The following is a 15,197-nucleotide window of genomic DNA, read 5'->3' on the forward strand; positions in this document are numbered from 1 at the left end:
TTCCCCTGCATTTCTCCAATGGTGCAGGGCTATACCAGACATCCTTTATATGCAGGAAAACTTGTCGAGTTCTCTAAAGGCCCCTTCACATTAAGCGACGCTGCAGCGATACCGACAACGAACCGGATCGCTGCAGCGTCGCTGTTTGGTCGCTGGAGAGCTGTCACACAGACAGCTCTCCAGCGACCAACGATGCCGGTAACCAGGGTAAACATCAGGTAACTAAGCGCAGGGCCGCGCTTAGTAACCCGATGTTTACCCTGGTTACCATCCTAAAAGTAAAAAAAACAAACACTACATACTTACCTAACGCTGTCTGTCCTCCAGCGCTGTGCTCTGCACTCCTCCTGTACTGACTGAGCGTCGGTCAGCCGGAAAGCAGAGCGGTGACGTCACCGCTCTGCTTTCCGGCCGCTGTGCTCACAGTCAGTACAGGAGGAGTGCAGAGCACAGCGCTGGAGGACAGACAGCGTTAGGTAAGTACGTACTGTTTCTTTTTTTTTACTTTTAGGATGGTAACCAGGGTAAACATCGGGTTACTAAGCACGGCCTTGCGCTTAGTTACCCGATGTTTACCCTGGTTACCAGTGAAGACATCGCTGGATCGGTGTCACACATGCCGATCCAGCGATGTCCACGGGAGATCCAGCGACGAAATAAAGTTCTGGACTTTCTTCAGCGACCAACGATCTCCCAGCAGGGGCCTGATCGTTGGTCGCTGTCACACATAACGATTTTATTAACAATATCGTTGCTACGTCACAAAAAGCAACGATATCGTTAACAATATCGTTATGTGTGAAGGTACCTTAAGAGGTACATGCTTCCCAATCTGGTGTGGCGTTTTCTGGCCTGAAGCTTTTTTTTTTTTGGTAAATTCCTGCATGCTTGCTGTTTTTGACCACCAGCAAGTTTCGTAAACGGTTTCCCATAGTTTTCCGGTCACTTTTTTCTCCATTTAACAATGAAAGAAAAAAAAAAAATGGCTAGCGGTGAAGCAAAAATACTGTGAAAAATTACTGCAAAAGTGCATCTTTTGAGCCTTTAAACTGACTTGCACTGTAAAATATGGAGAATCTTCTGAGTGGAAAAATGCCTGTAGAATGGTCATCTCTCCTCATTTAGCCACTTGACATATTTTGAGACCTGAATTAAAATACGCTCAAAATCCTGAACATATGCATTTCTATGTAAAAAAAAAATAACTTGCTGTTCATTCTTTTGAACTTATTCCGAGTGCTTTTTCAGGGGGGTTTCAGAGCTGACCTGCCTTAAATGCCTGCCAATCAACGGTCATTTAATTGCCCATTTAGAGAGTCTAGCCACAATTTATGAGCACAGAATAATTGCTAATACAATTCCTGTATGTACAAAAAATATTGAGTTTTCACAAAAAAAAACGTTGCACTGCCAAAAGTAATTAAAATGCTTAGATGTCTATACTGGGACAACATATCTAACTAATGGATTAACAAATAAAGAAAATCAATTTTTAATCACTCTTGGCAGTGTCAGCCGTTTTTTTTTTTTTTTTTTGCCTCAATGTACTTCTGGCGAGCAGAGAAGCGGACCCAGCATATACAAGTCCAGAAATCACCCTTGTTGTAATATAGTGTTATCAGGAGCACATCATATGTTTACTAAAGATTATGCTTAAAAATCTTTGCACTCAACAAATAAATGTTTTACTAATTTGTCAGGCGATTGCCAGGATGTATAAATTAGTACAAATGCTTGCTCCACCAATATTAGCCTGCCTAAATGAGTTTTAAAAGTGCTGTCTGCTATACAAGCTTTACACAGTAAGCAATCACTTTTTTTTTTTTCAACCCATGGCATGGCAGTTTTCAAAATTTTGCTTCTGGTTAAAGGGACTCTGTCACCTGAATTTGGCGGGACTGGTTTTGGGTCATATGGGCGGAGTTTTCGGGTGTTTGATTCACCCTATCCTTACCCGCTGGCTGCATGCTGGCTGCAATATTGAATTGAAGTTCATTCTCTGTCCTCCATAGTACACGCCTGCGCAAAGCAATCTTGCCTTGTGCAGGCGTGTACTATGGAGGACAGAGAATGAACTTCAATCCAATATTGCAGCCAGCATGCAGCCAGCGGGTAAGGAAAGGGTGAATCAAACACCCGAAAACTCCGCCCATATGACCCAAAACCAGTCCCGCCAAATTCAGGTGACAGGTTCCCTTTAAAGCTTTAGGGTATGTTTACACTAGGCATTTTTCCAGCAGGTTTTCTTTGTTTTTAGCTGTGGTTTTGGCATGCTAGATTTGCATGCTGATAAAGTTTATAGTGTTGGAGGTAAGATTAAAAAAAAACAGTCCTGTTCTATAATCAAGTTTTGGCACAAAAAAAGGCAGCAAAACCTGCATTTTTTTCACCACCCATTCATTCCAATAGGTGAAAAACAATGAATAAACACTGTTAAAAACGCTGAAAGTAGTGACATGCTCCATTCTGCAAAAACACATGCAAAGCACAAAATCCTGATGACAAAAAAAAACAAGCTGTGTGCATGAGATTTCTGAAATCTCAACCATAGCTGGTACTGTAAAAACGCTGCAAAAATGCCTAGTGTGAACTTCGCCTTAGGAGTTACATGAAAGTTAAAGGGAATGGGTCATCAGACTATATTCACCGACTGCAGTCTTCAAGCCTCTTTTTGGCCACTTGCTGGATTGCACTGGGGTCTGGTCTGAGAGGCAAAAATCACTTTTACAATGTAAGCCTATACAGCCTCAATCTAACACTCCATATACTTGCATTGTAAAAGCCACTGCTGGCTCACCACGCAGTGCGATCTGGCTACTAAATAGCAGCCACGAGACCCAGAAGAGGACTGGACCATCAATGGAAATATGAAAAATCTGATCAGTGAGTATATTACTGTACTCACACTACATATACATTTACACTGGCTTAGGCAATAAAGTTTGATGGGAGTTCTTTAAATCAGGTTGTTACATGTATTTTTTTTTGTTTTATGTTGGCATTGGGCATGCTTTCACAGTCTCGAATGGTGACCATTCACTACCTCAGTGCTCCCTGTTGACTGGAACAAAGCAGCTGCAGTAAGAATTCCTTCATTTTCTGTCTGCAGCTAAACCTCTCCTTAGGCTATGTGCACACGTTGCGGATTTTGCTGCGGATCCGCAGCAGCTTTCCATGCGTTTACAGTACAATGTAAACCTATGAAAAACGCAATCCGCAGTGCCCATGCTGCAGAAAAAAAATGCGCGGAAACGCTGCGGTTTACATTCCGCAGCATGTCAATTCTTTGTGTGGATTCCGCAGCGGTTTACACCTGTTCCATAATAGGAATCCGCACAAATTCCACATAAAAACCGTGGTAAATCCGCAGGTAAAAAGCAGTGCCTTTTACCTGCGGATTTATGAAATCCGAAGCCCTCAAAAATACATGTGCAGATACCCTTTAGAAATCCGAACATATGTGGAACGGTATTTACCTTCAGAATTGCACTACAGCAGGTAAATACCGTTTTTTCGCTCATCACAAGTTCCCTTTAACGCTTTTAGTGCCACCTCAGCACTAGAACAAGATTTATGAAGAAGTAGCATAAGAGGATATTCGCAAGCTGAAGATTTGTTGTAAACATTTCTCAGACTGTCACATTTATCAGACAGAAATCCATGCACATGCTACAGAAATAGCGCCATGGAATTTTCAGACATTTTTTACAAAAAATCTTTCAGATGTGAATAAGCTCTAAATATGAACTGTTCAACAGCTTAATTTTGCCAGTTATAGGTCAAACACTTGAGATACAAAAAAAAATACAAATGGCACAACTTAGTGTACAGTATTTAACTCTTTCCCTTAAATATGGATACAAAAAATAACATTTCACCTTTTCAGCACACAAAAAAAAGCATATTAAAGGGGTTGTCCACAAAAAAAAAAAATATATATATCCAAATATATTTAGATGTGTTTCAATTATAAATATATGCAACTTATCAATTTTGGATTGGATTAAGAAAGGTGCTCTGAACTTAATTTTCTTAAGATGTCAACATCTGTGCTGACAGCTCTAGAGATCTTTCGTTTCAATAGCTATATCAGCCACCAATGCATATACAAAGTAGGGGGCCAGCTCAGCCAATGAAATGAGTAGTCAGCCAGACCCCTTCACTCTCAGCACTGGTCATGTACCAACAGAAGAAAGTAGAGGAAGCTCTCCTGTGAAGAACCTAAGAAGTGGTAGTGCCGTGATGCAGGACCAGAGCCAATAGCTTGAGCTTGGGGAAAGTATTAAAGGTATATATATTTATGTTTTCAACACATCTGATCAATTTCTTTTCAAGTGGACAACCACTTTTATGTCAAACTAATTAAAAAAAAAATTAACACAACAGAAAATTTACCAAAAGGAGAAGGGAAATTAAAACAGAGGATGAAACTTTTTTCATTTAACTGATGAAGTCCTGAAGAAGACTCTTATTTTAAGAGCTTAGTAAAAAGTCAGTGTAATTGAAGTTAAATTCCAATGTGAAAGTTGTCCATTTCATGGCATTTAGCCATGAATGGATTCAGGCAAAGAGGTCCTGTACATATTCATTAATTGCTATGTTCCTGTCCAGGACTGGAATCCCAATGTAAAAGCAACCAATGATCGGAAAACGTAATATGTACATTGACAGGGTTGGCAACAGGATAGAAACTAAAACTGATGCATATAAAACAAAGTTACATATCTGAAAAGCAATGCAGATTGCACAGCTGTTAATAGGACAGGGGAGAAAAACAGGATTTCACACAGCTCATCAATATGATGAGCTGTTTATTCTCAAGCATTCTACACTGTATAGGTTGGATACCTCTCCGATCCCCTCCCAAAAAAAAAAAAAACACTATAAAAAAAAATATATATATATTTGGGGACCCGATGTATTTTTCCGGTTTACTTAAAGTGAACAAAAAGATTGAACTGTTCATTGGTAAGGGGGGAGGGGGTAAAAGTCTGTGTCCTCAGTCCAGCTTGGTTATGAATAGCCGGTCTTAAATATTCCATGAGGTGTACAAAGAGGGGGCATCTGTGGATTGTCACCCTGCCAGGTGAGGACAACCATCTTTCTAGGAACGAGGTAAGTGGCTGCTATGTACTGGATACCGGTGGCTTGTCTCCTTCGTCACTAGGTGCTACAGAAAAAAAGAGAAACATCGGTTATGGGGTGATCCAAATACCACATTTTAATAATCAATGTGCTTGAAAGATTTTACCCACCACTTGTAGCTGCAACTGCAGGGGTAAGGACATCGTCATCACTGTCTTCCTCGTTGGATTGGGTGACTTCACTGACTGGTTCAGGACACTTCACCTCAGCTTCCTGCTCTACACGGCTCCGAAGAGCAAGGATGCGATGATGAATTGCAGCAAATAGTTGCCCTGTGTCTTTAGAACTTGCCTGTAAACATAAACCTATACATTAAGATGTGGATTTCATTTTTTGGTGCAAAATAACGCGAAGATTTTACTAGAAAATATTACTAGAAAATAAAAAAGTGCTAAGAAAAGCAGAAACCTACCAGATAGCAATTTGTATGCAAAGTTTGTGTAGCTTGTGTTCCTGTACAGCGAATATTCGCATGAGATGTGTATAGTGAGCGCAGTATCTGAGCCCTCTGCATACAATGAATGTTCTGTGACTGTTGTGAATGGAGCTGGAATTGAACCCTTTAGATGCTATGGTCATGTGACTGCATTACCTAAGTGGTCTGACAAAGGTTGGGGTCCTCTACCATGATTGCATAAATAGTGTTGTCATAACAGCTGAGGCTTCTATTAAAAGCTTTTGTGGCTGTCCAGGCAGAACATCAAAGCAGAGCAGTGTATTGTACAAGTGATCAACAGAAGTTTAAGGCTAGGTTCCCATTGCGTTAATGGGAACGCGCTAACGGACAGCGTTGCACGGCGAAATTAACGCCGTGCAACGTGTCCGTTAGCGCGCCCATTCACGGCAATGGGAACGCGCAGCACTAGCGCGTGCCATGTTCGGCACGCGCTAGCGACGCGCCGGTGTTTTGTGGCGCGTCGAGGACGCTGCTTGCAGCGTCCGAGGCGCGCCCGCGGTCCGTTCCCCGCTCTCGCAGATCGGGTATCTGCGAGAGCGGGGACGTTACCGCGACCCCGGAACGCGGCCCCGGAAAAAACATTGCGTTAGCGCAATCTGCTAGCGCTAAACGGATTGCACTAACGCAATGTGACCCTAGCCTAACACTGAGGAAAATTCTCTGCAGAAGGTCTTTCCATTTTGGAGAAAACAGTTTTTGTCAAGAATCATTATAGGGTCAACATTGACTTAAATAGGCGCAAAATAGTTTTCTCCCTTTTGAAAGAGCTAACTAGCATACTTTTTATCCTTAAGGGAGGATTGCAGGCTTGTAGGTCTACCTTTGCTGAGTTTGTGGTCTCCCCTAGGAGAAACACTACCTCCTAGACAGTATAAAATACTGAAAAAAAAATCCTAGCGAAAAAAAAACAAAAAAAAACCCACACACCACAAAAGTCCTAGCATACATTATTGGAGCAATTTAATTTATGCAACTTTATTGGCATAAATTATGATGCATTTGCCAGGCAGACTTCACCACACATCATCTCAACCAACTACTGAATTTCTACCACAAAAAGGTGATTCCAACTGTTGCCATTTTTACACCAACTCCGAGTAGCTTCACCAGTGGTCGAGAGATGTGTCATAGTGAAGTCCGCTTGACGAATTCATTAAAATTTATTTCACTGAAGTGGCGTAAATGCCAAAAAAATATATGCGAGCCCCTGGCTAGAGTAACCTTTCTGGCAGAGGCACAATGCAGTTGTAAGGTACACCTAAATCATTAAGTGGTGTGTGTGTGTCTTAATGGTTTAGGCGCATCTTACTCCAGCACGTTAACACTTAATCAGGCTTTAGAGCTGAAAGAGGGATTTTCGATATTCACCGTAAAATCGCTTTCTTGGGAGCCTTCATTGGGGACACAGGTAACCATGGGTGTATGCTGCTGTCGATAGGAGGCTGACACCTACCAACAGGCACCAAGTACCTCAGCTAATGTTAAAGCAGTGTGAGAAGTAACCAAACCTCAACACATGTACCAAACCAAAAACAAAGGCACGTAGGCCCAAAGCGGTACAACCAGTAAGGGAGGGTGCTGTGTCCCCAATGAAGGCTCCAAGAAAGATTTTACGGTGCGTACCAAAAATCCCTCCTTTATCGCTTCATTTGGGGACACAGGTAACCATGGGAAATCCCAAAGCAGTCCCAATGGTGGGAAACAGAAAGAACGCAAAGTAAACAGACTTAGGGTCGGCCTGTGCGTAACCGCCCCCCGCAGCACCTTTCTTCCCAGGCCTGTATCAGACGAGGCATGAGTATGAACCCTGTAAATTCTTGCAAAAGTGTGCAAAGATGACCAGGTCGCAGCTTTACAAGTCTGTAAAGCCGAAGCCTGGTGACGAACTGCCCAGGAAGCTCCCACCGCCCACGTAGAGTGAGCCTTTACCCCCGGAGAAGGCTGTTTGTCCTGAACGTGGTAAGCCTCCAATATTGCCAAACGAATCCAACAGGCAATAGTGGATTTGGAAGCTGGAAGCCCCTTACGACGACCTTCAGAGATGACAAAAAGGGCATCAAAGAGGTGAAAGGAAGCAGTCCTTGAGAGGTAGACTCTGATAGCTCTGACCAGATCCAACCTGTGGAGTGACTTCTCCAGGGGACAAACCGGAGTGGGACATAGAGAGTGAAGGACAATTTCTTTATTAATGTGAAATCAAGAAACCACCTTAGGCAAGAAGGAAGGAACGGGTCTGAGAACTACCTTGTTCCGATGGAGAATCAGGAACAGAGAACAGCAGGACAGTGCCGCTAACTCAAAAAGTCTCCTGATGGATGCAATGGCAACTAAAAAGGCCACTTTCCATGACAGGAGAGAAGACAATGTCTTCAATGGGCTGAAAAGGAGCACGCTAAAGTGCACCAAGGACAAGGTGAAGAACCCATGGATCTATCGGAGGACGATAAGGTTGTGCCAGGTGGGCGACCCCTTGAAGGAAAGTCTTTAACTGGGAATGAGAAGCCAGATCTTGTTGGAAAAAAATTGTCAGTGCGGAAACTTGACCCTTGAGAGTACTAAGAGATAGACCAGAATCAAGACCCGCTTGTAGAAACCCCAGGATGGAAGGAAGGGAAAAAGAGACCAAATTGTTGTCCTCACTCCACCAAATGAAGGCCTTCCAGTATCTGTGGTAGATACGGGAGGATGCTGGTTTTCTTGCCCTCGTCATGGTCTGAATGACCTGATGAGAAAAACTGGCCTCCCACAGGACTGCAGCCTCAAACTCAGACTGTGAACTTTGGTGAAAGGGTGGACTTTGTGAGAGAAGATCTGGACAGTCTGGAAGCCTCCAGGGAGCATCAATGAGCATGTTCACCAGCTCCGTGTACCAGGCACTTCTTGGCCAGTCTGGAGCTACCAGGATTGCGAGGATTCCTTCCACCTTTACCTTTTGTATGACTCTCAGAATCAAGGGGAGAGGCGGAAAAAGATAAGACATCTGGAATTGGGATCGCGGCATCACTAGGGCATCGCAAGCGATGGCCAGCAGATCCCGGGACCTGGCTACGAACTGAAGAACCTTGTGGTTCATCAGAGACGCCAGGTCAACTTTCGGCAAGCCCCATCTCTGGCATATTTGGTAGAAGATGGCGGGATTGAGAGACCACTCGCCTGATGCGAGACCCTGACGACTGTGAAAATCGGCTGCCCAATTTTCCACCCCCCGGAATGTGTACGGCTGATATGGTATAACACTCCGCCCAACGCAGAATCCTTGTTACCTCTGCCATCACCTGTTTGCTGCAAGTCACTTCTTGGTGGTTTATGTAAGCCACGGCAGTGGCATTGTCCAATTATATGCGACCGGGTGGCCTGCGAGGAGAGACTGCCAGCGGAGAAGGGCAAGAAAAATTGCTCTGATCTCCAGAAGATTGAGGGGGAGAGCGGCTTCTTAGACATTTCAGTGACCCTGTGCTGTGTATGATGAAGGAAGACTGCTCCCCAACCGAGGAGACTGGCGTTGGTGGTGATAACCTGCCACCAGAGTGAGGAAGGACTTCCCACGCAGGACTAAGGCGGATAGCGTCCACCAGGTCAGAGATTGCCTCACCTTGAGGGGTAGAAGCACGGGCCGGTCCAGGGAGACGGTCCTCTTGTACCAAGCTGACAAGAGGGCCAGTTGAAGAGGACGAGTATGGAACTGGACAAATGGCACAGCTTCCATGGCAGCAATTATATTCCTCAGGACTCCTGCAGGACCGTAGGGGGGTGGGGAAGAGGATTTAGTCGCTTTAGAATATGGATCCCCTGGGAGAGAGAGACGAGAGAGAGAGAGAGAGAGAGAGAGACAGAGACACAGAGAGAGAGAGAGAGAGAGAGATAGTGAGGTCTGGGGCCCAGTCTCATACCCAAACTGGTAAAAGTGGGACGCTGGGCCGACAGAAATATTCCACCTAGAGTTCTGCAAGCATCTTCTCCAAGTCCATCGGAACACATCAAATAGCGCCTGCCGAGCAGAGCTGGGCAGATTCACACTACACATCGCAATAAAGAAAAAGACACTGTCATTCAAGGCTCATCTACAAAGTAGCAGTCCCAGCTCCTACCATCACAAAGCCCTCCTACACCAGGAAGCCTCCTAAGAAAAAGTACCCAAAGCCAGTCTGACCAAGCCATCAACCTCCATGGCCTGACAAAAGGTGAAATCCAGAAGATGGTACACAAAGTCAAAGAGGAATATCTCAGCATCTGGAGGAACGACAAACAAATCCAAGAAACTGACAATATACCGGAATCTACAGAGGGAGTACAAACTGGCCCCATATCTAGAGAAACTAGAAAACCCCAAAGTTCGACAGATCCTGAGCCGGTACAGACTGAGCGCCCACAGCCTACTCATCAAATCCGGGCGGCACCGACAGGAGGCCGTGGAGGATGAGGCCCACTTCCTGCTGAGGTGCCCCAAATACTCTGCAGTGAGGGACACTCACTTCAAGAGACTGTCTGATCTCCTCCCAGACTTCACCTCCAAGGAGGAAGAGAAACTGCCGATAGTACTGGGGGAAGAGGAAAGTGCAGTGGCCGTAGCAGCGGAATATGTCAGTGCCTGCCACAGACTAAGAGGAGCCTGATCTGTCATGGACTCCCGTACCCCAACACTGGACATATCCCTATCCCGACTGAAGAGCCTGATATGTCATGGACTCCTATACCCCACACTGGAAACATCCCCTATCCTCTAAAAGGAATCTGATATACCCTGGACCTCTATATGCCTCCCTCCCCCACCCCCGTATTTTTACCATATGTTTTGGCAATGCTAACATGTACTTAGTCCTGCCAATAAAGCTCATTTGAATTTGAGAGAGGAGAGAGAGAGAGAAAGGGGAGAGAGGAGAGAGAGAGGATGAGAGAGGGTGAGAGAGGGGAGAGGAGAGAGAGGGAGGTAGAGAGGAGAGAGAGGGAGAGGATGAGAGAGGGTGAGGGGAGAGAGGGGAGAGAGGAGAGAGAGAGAGAAAGAAAGAGAGAGAGAGTGTGTGAGTGAGTGAGAGACACACACACACACGTTTCCTTTGGAAGAAAGACACAGAAGACAAAATTGATTTTGTATCCGGATGTGACCTCTTTCTGACCCAGGCATCGTCGACAACCAGGTGTCCCAGAAGAGAAGCTGGCCTCCCACCCTGGAGAGACTCCTGGGTGGGAGGTTGACATCACATAGAGGAGAACATGTTGGCACGGAACCCCAAAGGCATGGAAGAGCGACACTTTGGTCGCCAGTGAGGAGCTGGTTTAAAAGGACGGTTTCTTCCTTTCCACTTGAGGGTGAATCAGCATTCCACGCTTTTAACCAGAGGATGCAATGATGTTGCCGTTTGCCCTGGAGGAACAACTGGCCACATCTACGGAGACGATCAGAAGGTATTTGCCAGCATGGGCAATCTGATCTGCCAACTCATCCGGAGGAGCTGCTGCTAGGATACCCTGGCGAAGCATTCTTCCTCAGGCAGACATTGACTTCGCCACCCAGGTGGAGGCAAAAATGGGACAGAGAAGCACGAGCCGCTTCAAAGGCTCATTTAGCCAATGACTGAATCTGCCGATCCGTAGCATCCTTAAGAGATACACCGTTCGGCAGAGACAAGAGTATCTTGGAAGACAGGCGAGAAACCGGCGGATCCATATTAGAGACCGGCTGGGACATGGCAACAGCCCACTTTGAAGGGGGGGGGATGTGCTTTCATCCTGGGCGTTAGGGGGCTCCTGTGGGGCAGACATGGTGGAAGGACTGCAGGCCTGGCAGAAAGTAGAAGGCTGACCTGAGGACCACTTTCTTTTACAGAGGGCACAGGCGTAATGAACCACAGTAGGCTTAGTGGGGCAACGAAAAACCTCTGCAAGGTTGGGCATAAGTCGAGCCTTGGTAATACTGCTGAGAAGGGCTATACAGGGGAACAGAGAAAGGAGAGAGGGAGAGGGCAGAGCCTACCCAATGTCAGCGATGGTCAGCTGTTTCCTCTGTGGCAGATGTCCGCAGGCTAAATGCATGTCCGAGGGCGCAGAACATGTGAAGAAAAAAAAGCAGCGTCTCAGACAGGATTATATCTGCTGAGGCACAAGAACCGATATAGCATCGGCTGAGCTGCATTACAGCAAGAACAATGCAAACTGGTGGGAGTGACAGAAACGCCGGCCGGTGGAAACAAAGCACCCCACCGATTGGTAAATCATCGAGGGTGTTACTGGCAGGGAGAAAGAGCTCCATGATAGGAGCAAAAGAGCACCGAGGATAGGCACGCGAAAACGGGGGGCATGGCTAGGTCAGAGCAGTAGAATCTCTGACCCAGCGAGACCTGTTATAGGCGGAAAAAGAGTGCGCAATTCAAATGCGCAGTGTAGAGTGGCCAGGTAAGTGGGAGGAGGTGCGGCCAGGAATAAAGGGGGTGGCCCCAAGGCCTGGGACTGGCTAGGGAAAAATGGCCGCGGCCGTGTGGGGTATATTGCATTAAAGATTAAAGCCACTCTGTCCCATGTCTGAATGAGACGAAAAAACTGCCGTGAGCTGCTCTGGTGCAGAAGACAGCGTCAACCCCTTAACCCCTTTACCCCCGAGGGTGGTTTGCACGTTAATGACCAGGCCAATTTTTACAATTCTGACCACTGTCCCTTTATGAGGTTATAACTCTGTAACGCTTCAATGGATCCTGGTGATTCTGACATTGTTTTCTCGTGACATATTGTACTTCATGACAATGGTAAAAATTCTTTGATAGTACCTGCGTTTATTTGTGAAAAAAAAACGGAAATTTGGCGAAAATTATGAAAATTTCGCAATTTTCCAACTTTGAATTTTTATGCAATTAAATCACAGAGATATGTCACACAAAATACTTAATAAGTAACATTTCCCACATGTCTACTTTACATCAGCACAATTTTGGAACCAAAATTTTTTTTTGTTAGGGAGTTATAAGGGTTAAAAGTTGACCAGCAATTTCTCATTTCTACAACACCATTTTATTTTAGGGACCACATCTCATTTGAAGTCATTTTGAGGGGTCTATATGATAGAAAATACCCAAGTGTGACACCATTCTAAAAACTACACCCCTCAAGGTGCTCAAAACCATATTCAAGAAGTTTATTAACCCTTCTGGTGCTTCACAGGAATTTTTTGAATGTTTAAATAAAAATGAACATTTAACTTTTTTTTCACAAAAAATTTAATTCAGCTCCAATTTGTTTTATTTTACCAAGGGTAACAGGAGAAAATGGACCCCAAACATTGTAGTGCAATTTGTCCTGAGTATGCCAATACCCCACATGTGGGGGTAAACCACTGTTTGGGCGCATGGCAGAGCTCGGAAGCGAAGGAGTGCCATTTGACTTTTCAATGCAAAATTGACTGGAATTGAGATGGGACGCCATGTTTCGTTTGGAGAGCCCCTGATGTGGCTAAACATTGAAACCCCCCACAAGTGACACCATTTTGGAAAGTAGACCCCCTAAGGAACTTATCTAGAGGTGTGGTGAGCACTTTGACCCACCAAGTGCTTCAGAGAAGTTTATAATGCAGAGCCGTAAAAATAAAACAAAATTTTTTTCCCACAAAAATTATTTTTTTAGCCCCCAGTTTTGTATTTTCCTGAGGGTAATAGGAGAAATTGGACCCCAAAATTTGTTGCCCAATTTGTCCTGAGTGCGATGATACACCATATGTGGGGGGAACCACTGTTTGGGCACATTGGAGGGCTCAGAAGGGAAGGAGTGCCATTTGAATGCAGACTTAGATGGAATGGTCTGCAGGTGTCACATTGCGTTTGCAGAGCCCCTAATGTACCTAAACAGTAGAAACCCCCCACAAGTGACACCATTTTGGAAAGTAGACCCCCTTAGGAACTTATCTAGATGTGTGCTGAGCGCTTTGACCCACCAAGGGCTTCACAGAAGTTTATAATGGAGAGCCGTAAAAATAAAACAAAAATTTTTTCCCACAAAAATTATTTTTTAGCCCCCAGTTTTGTATTTTCCTGAGGGTAATAGGAGAAATTCGACCCCACAATTTGTTGTCCAATTTGTCCTGAGTGCGCTGATACCCCATATGTGGGGGGGAACCACTGTTTGGGCGCATGGGAGGGCTCGGAAGGGAAGGAGCTCCATTTGGAATGAGGACTTAGATGGAATGGTCTGCAGGTGTCACATTGCATTTGCAGAGCCCCTAATGTACCTAAACAGTAGAAACCTCCCACAAGTGACACCATTTTGGAAACTAGACCCCCTAAGGAACTTATCTAGAGGTGTGGTGAGCACTTTGACCCACCAAGTGCTTCACAGAAGTTTATAATGTAGAACCGTAAAAATAAAAAATCATATTTATTCACAAAAATTATCTTTTCGCCCCCAATTTTTTATTTTCCCAAGGGTAAGAGAAGAAATTGGACCCCAAAAGTTGTTGTACAATTTGTCCTGAGTACGCTGATACCCCATATGTGGGGGTAAACCACTGTTTGGGCGGATGGGAGGGCTCGGAAGGGAAGGAGCTCCATTTGGAATGAGGACTTAGATGGAATGGTCTGCAGGTGTCACATTGCATTTGCAGAGCCCCTAATGTACCTAAACAGTAGAAACCTCCCACAAGTGACACCATTTTGGAAACTAGACCCCCTAAGGAACTCATCTAGATGTGTTGTGATAGCTTTGAACCTCCAAGTGTTTCACTACAGTTTGTAACGCAGAGCCGTGAAAATTAAAAAAAAAAAATCTTTCCCCCCAAAATTATTTTTTAGCCCCCAGTTTTGTATTTTCCCAAGGGTAAGAGGAGAAATTCGACCCCAAAAGTTGTTGTCCAATTTGTCCTGAGTACGCTGATACCCCGTATGTTGGGGGAAACCACCGTTTGAGCGCATGGCAGAGCTCGGAAGGGAAGGAGCGCCATTTGGAATGCAGACTTAGATGGAATGGTCTGCAGACGTCACATTGCGTTTGCAGAACCCCTAATGTACCTAAACAGTAGAAACCCCCCACAAGTGACCCCATATTGGAAACTAGACCCCCCAGGGAACTAATCTAGATGTGTTGTGAGAACTTTGAACCCCCAAGTGTTTCACTACAGTTTATAACGCAGAGCCGTGAAAATAAAAAATCTTTTTTTTTTCCCACAAAAAATATATTTTAGCCCCGAGTTTTGTATTTTCCCAAGGGTAACAGGAGAAATTGGACCCCAAAAGTTGTTGTCCTATTTGTCCTGAGTACGCTGATACCCCATATGTTGGGGTAAACCCCTGTTTGGGCACACGGGAGAGCTCGGAAGGGAAGAAGCACTGTTTTACTTTTTCAACGCAGAATTGGCTGGAATCGAGATCGGACGCCATGTCGCGTTTGGAGAGCCCCTGATGTGCCTAAACAGTGGAAACCCCACAATTATAACTGAAACCCTAATCCAAACACATCCCTAACCCTAATCCCAACAGTAACCCTAACCACACCTCTAACCCAGACACACCCCTAACCCTAATCCCAACCCTATTCCCAACCGTAAATGTAATCTAAACCCTAACTGTAACTTTAGCCCCAACCCAAACTGTAGCCCTAGCCCTAACCCTAACCCTAGCCC

The 15,197-nt window shown here is 45.0% G+C and overlaps 1 protein-coding gene across 2 annotated transcripts in view; it reads right to left on the reverse strand.

Moving 5' to 3' along the window:
* Positions 1-3,820: 3,820 nt before the first annotated feature.
* Positions 3,821-15,197, reverse strand: part of RANBP3 (RAN binding protein 3) — a 115,623-nt gene continuing 104,246 nt past the window's right edge. For both annotated transcript variants that reach the window (XM_069741477.1, XM_069741485.1), the window contains 2 exons: positions 5,256-5,436; positions 3,821-5,170 (listed from right to left, as the gene is read on the reverse strand). In XM_069741477.1, coding sequence (XP_069597578.1) covers positions 5,127-5,170; positions 5,256-5,436 — 225 coding nt within the window. In that variant the 3' untranslated portion in view covers positions 3,821-5,126. The remainder of the gene's footprint in view (positions 5,171-5,255; positions 5,437-15,197) is intronic.

This window comes from Ranitomeya imitator, chromosome 1, assembly GCF_032444005.1.
Source record: "Ranitomeya imitator isolate aRanImi1 chromosome 1, aRanImi1.pri, whole genome shotgun sequence".
In the NCBI taxonomy this organism is placed as follows: Eukaryota; Metazoa; Chordata; class Amphibia; order Anura; family Dendrobatidae; genus Ranitomeya; species Ranitomeya imitator.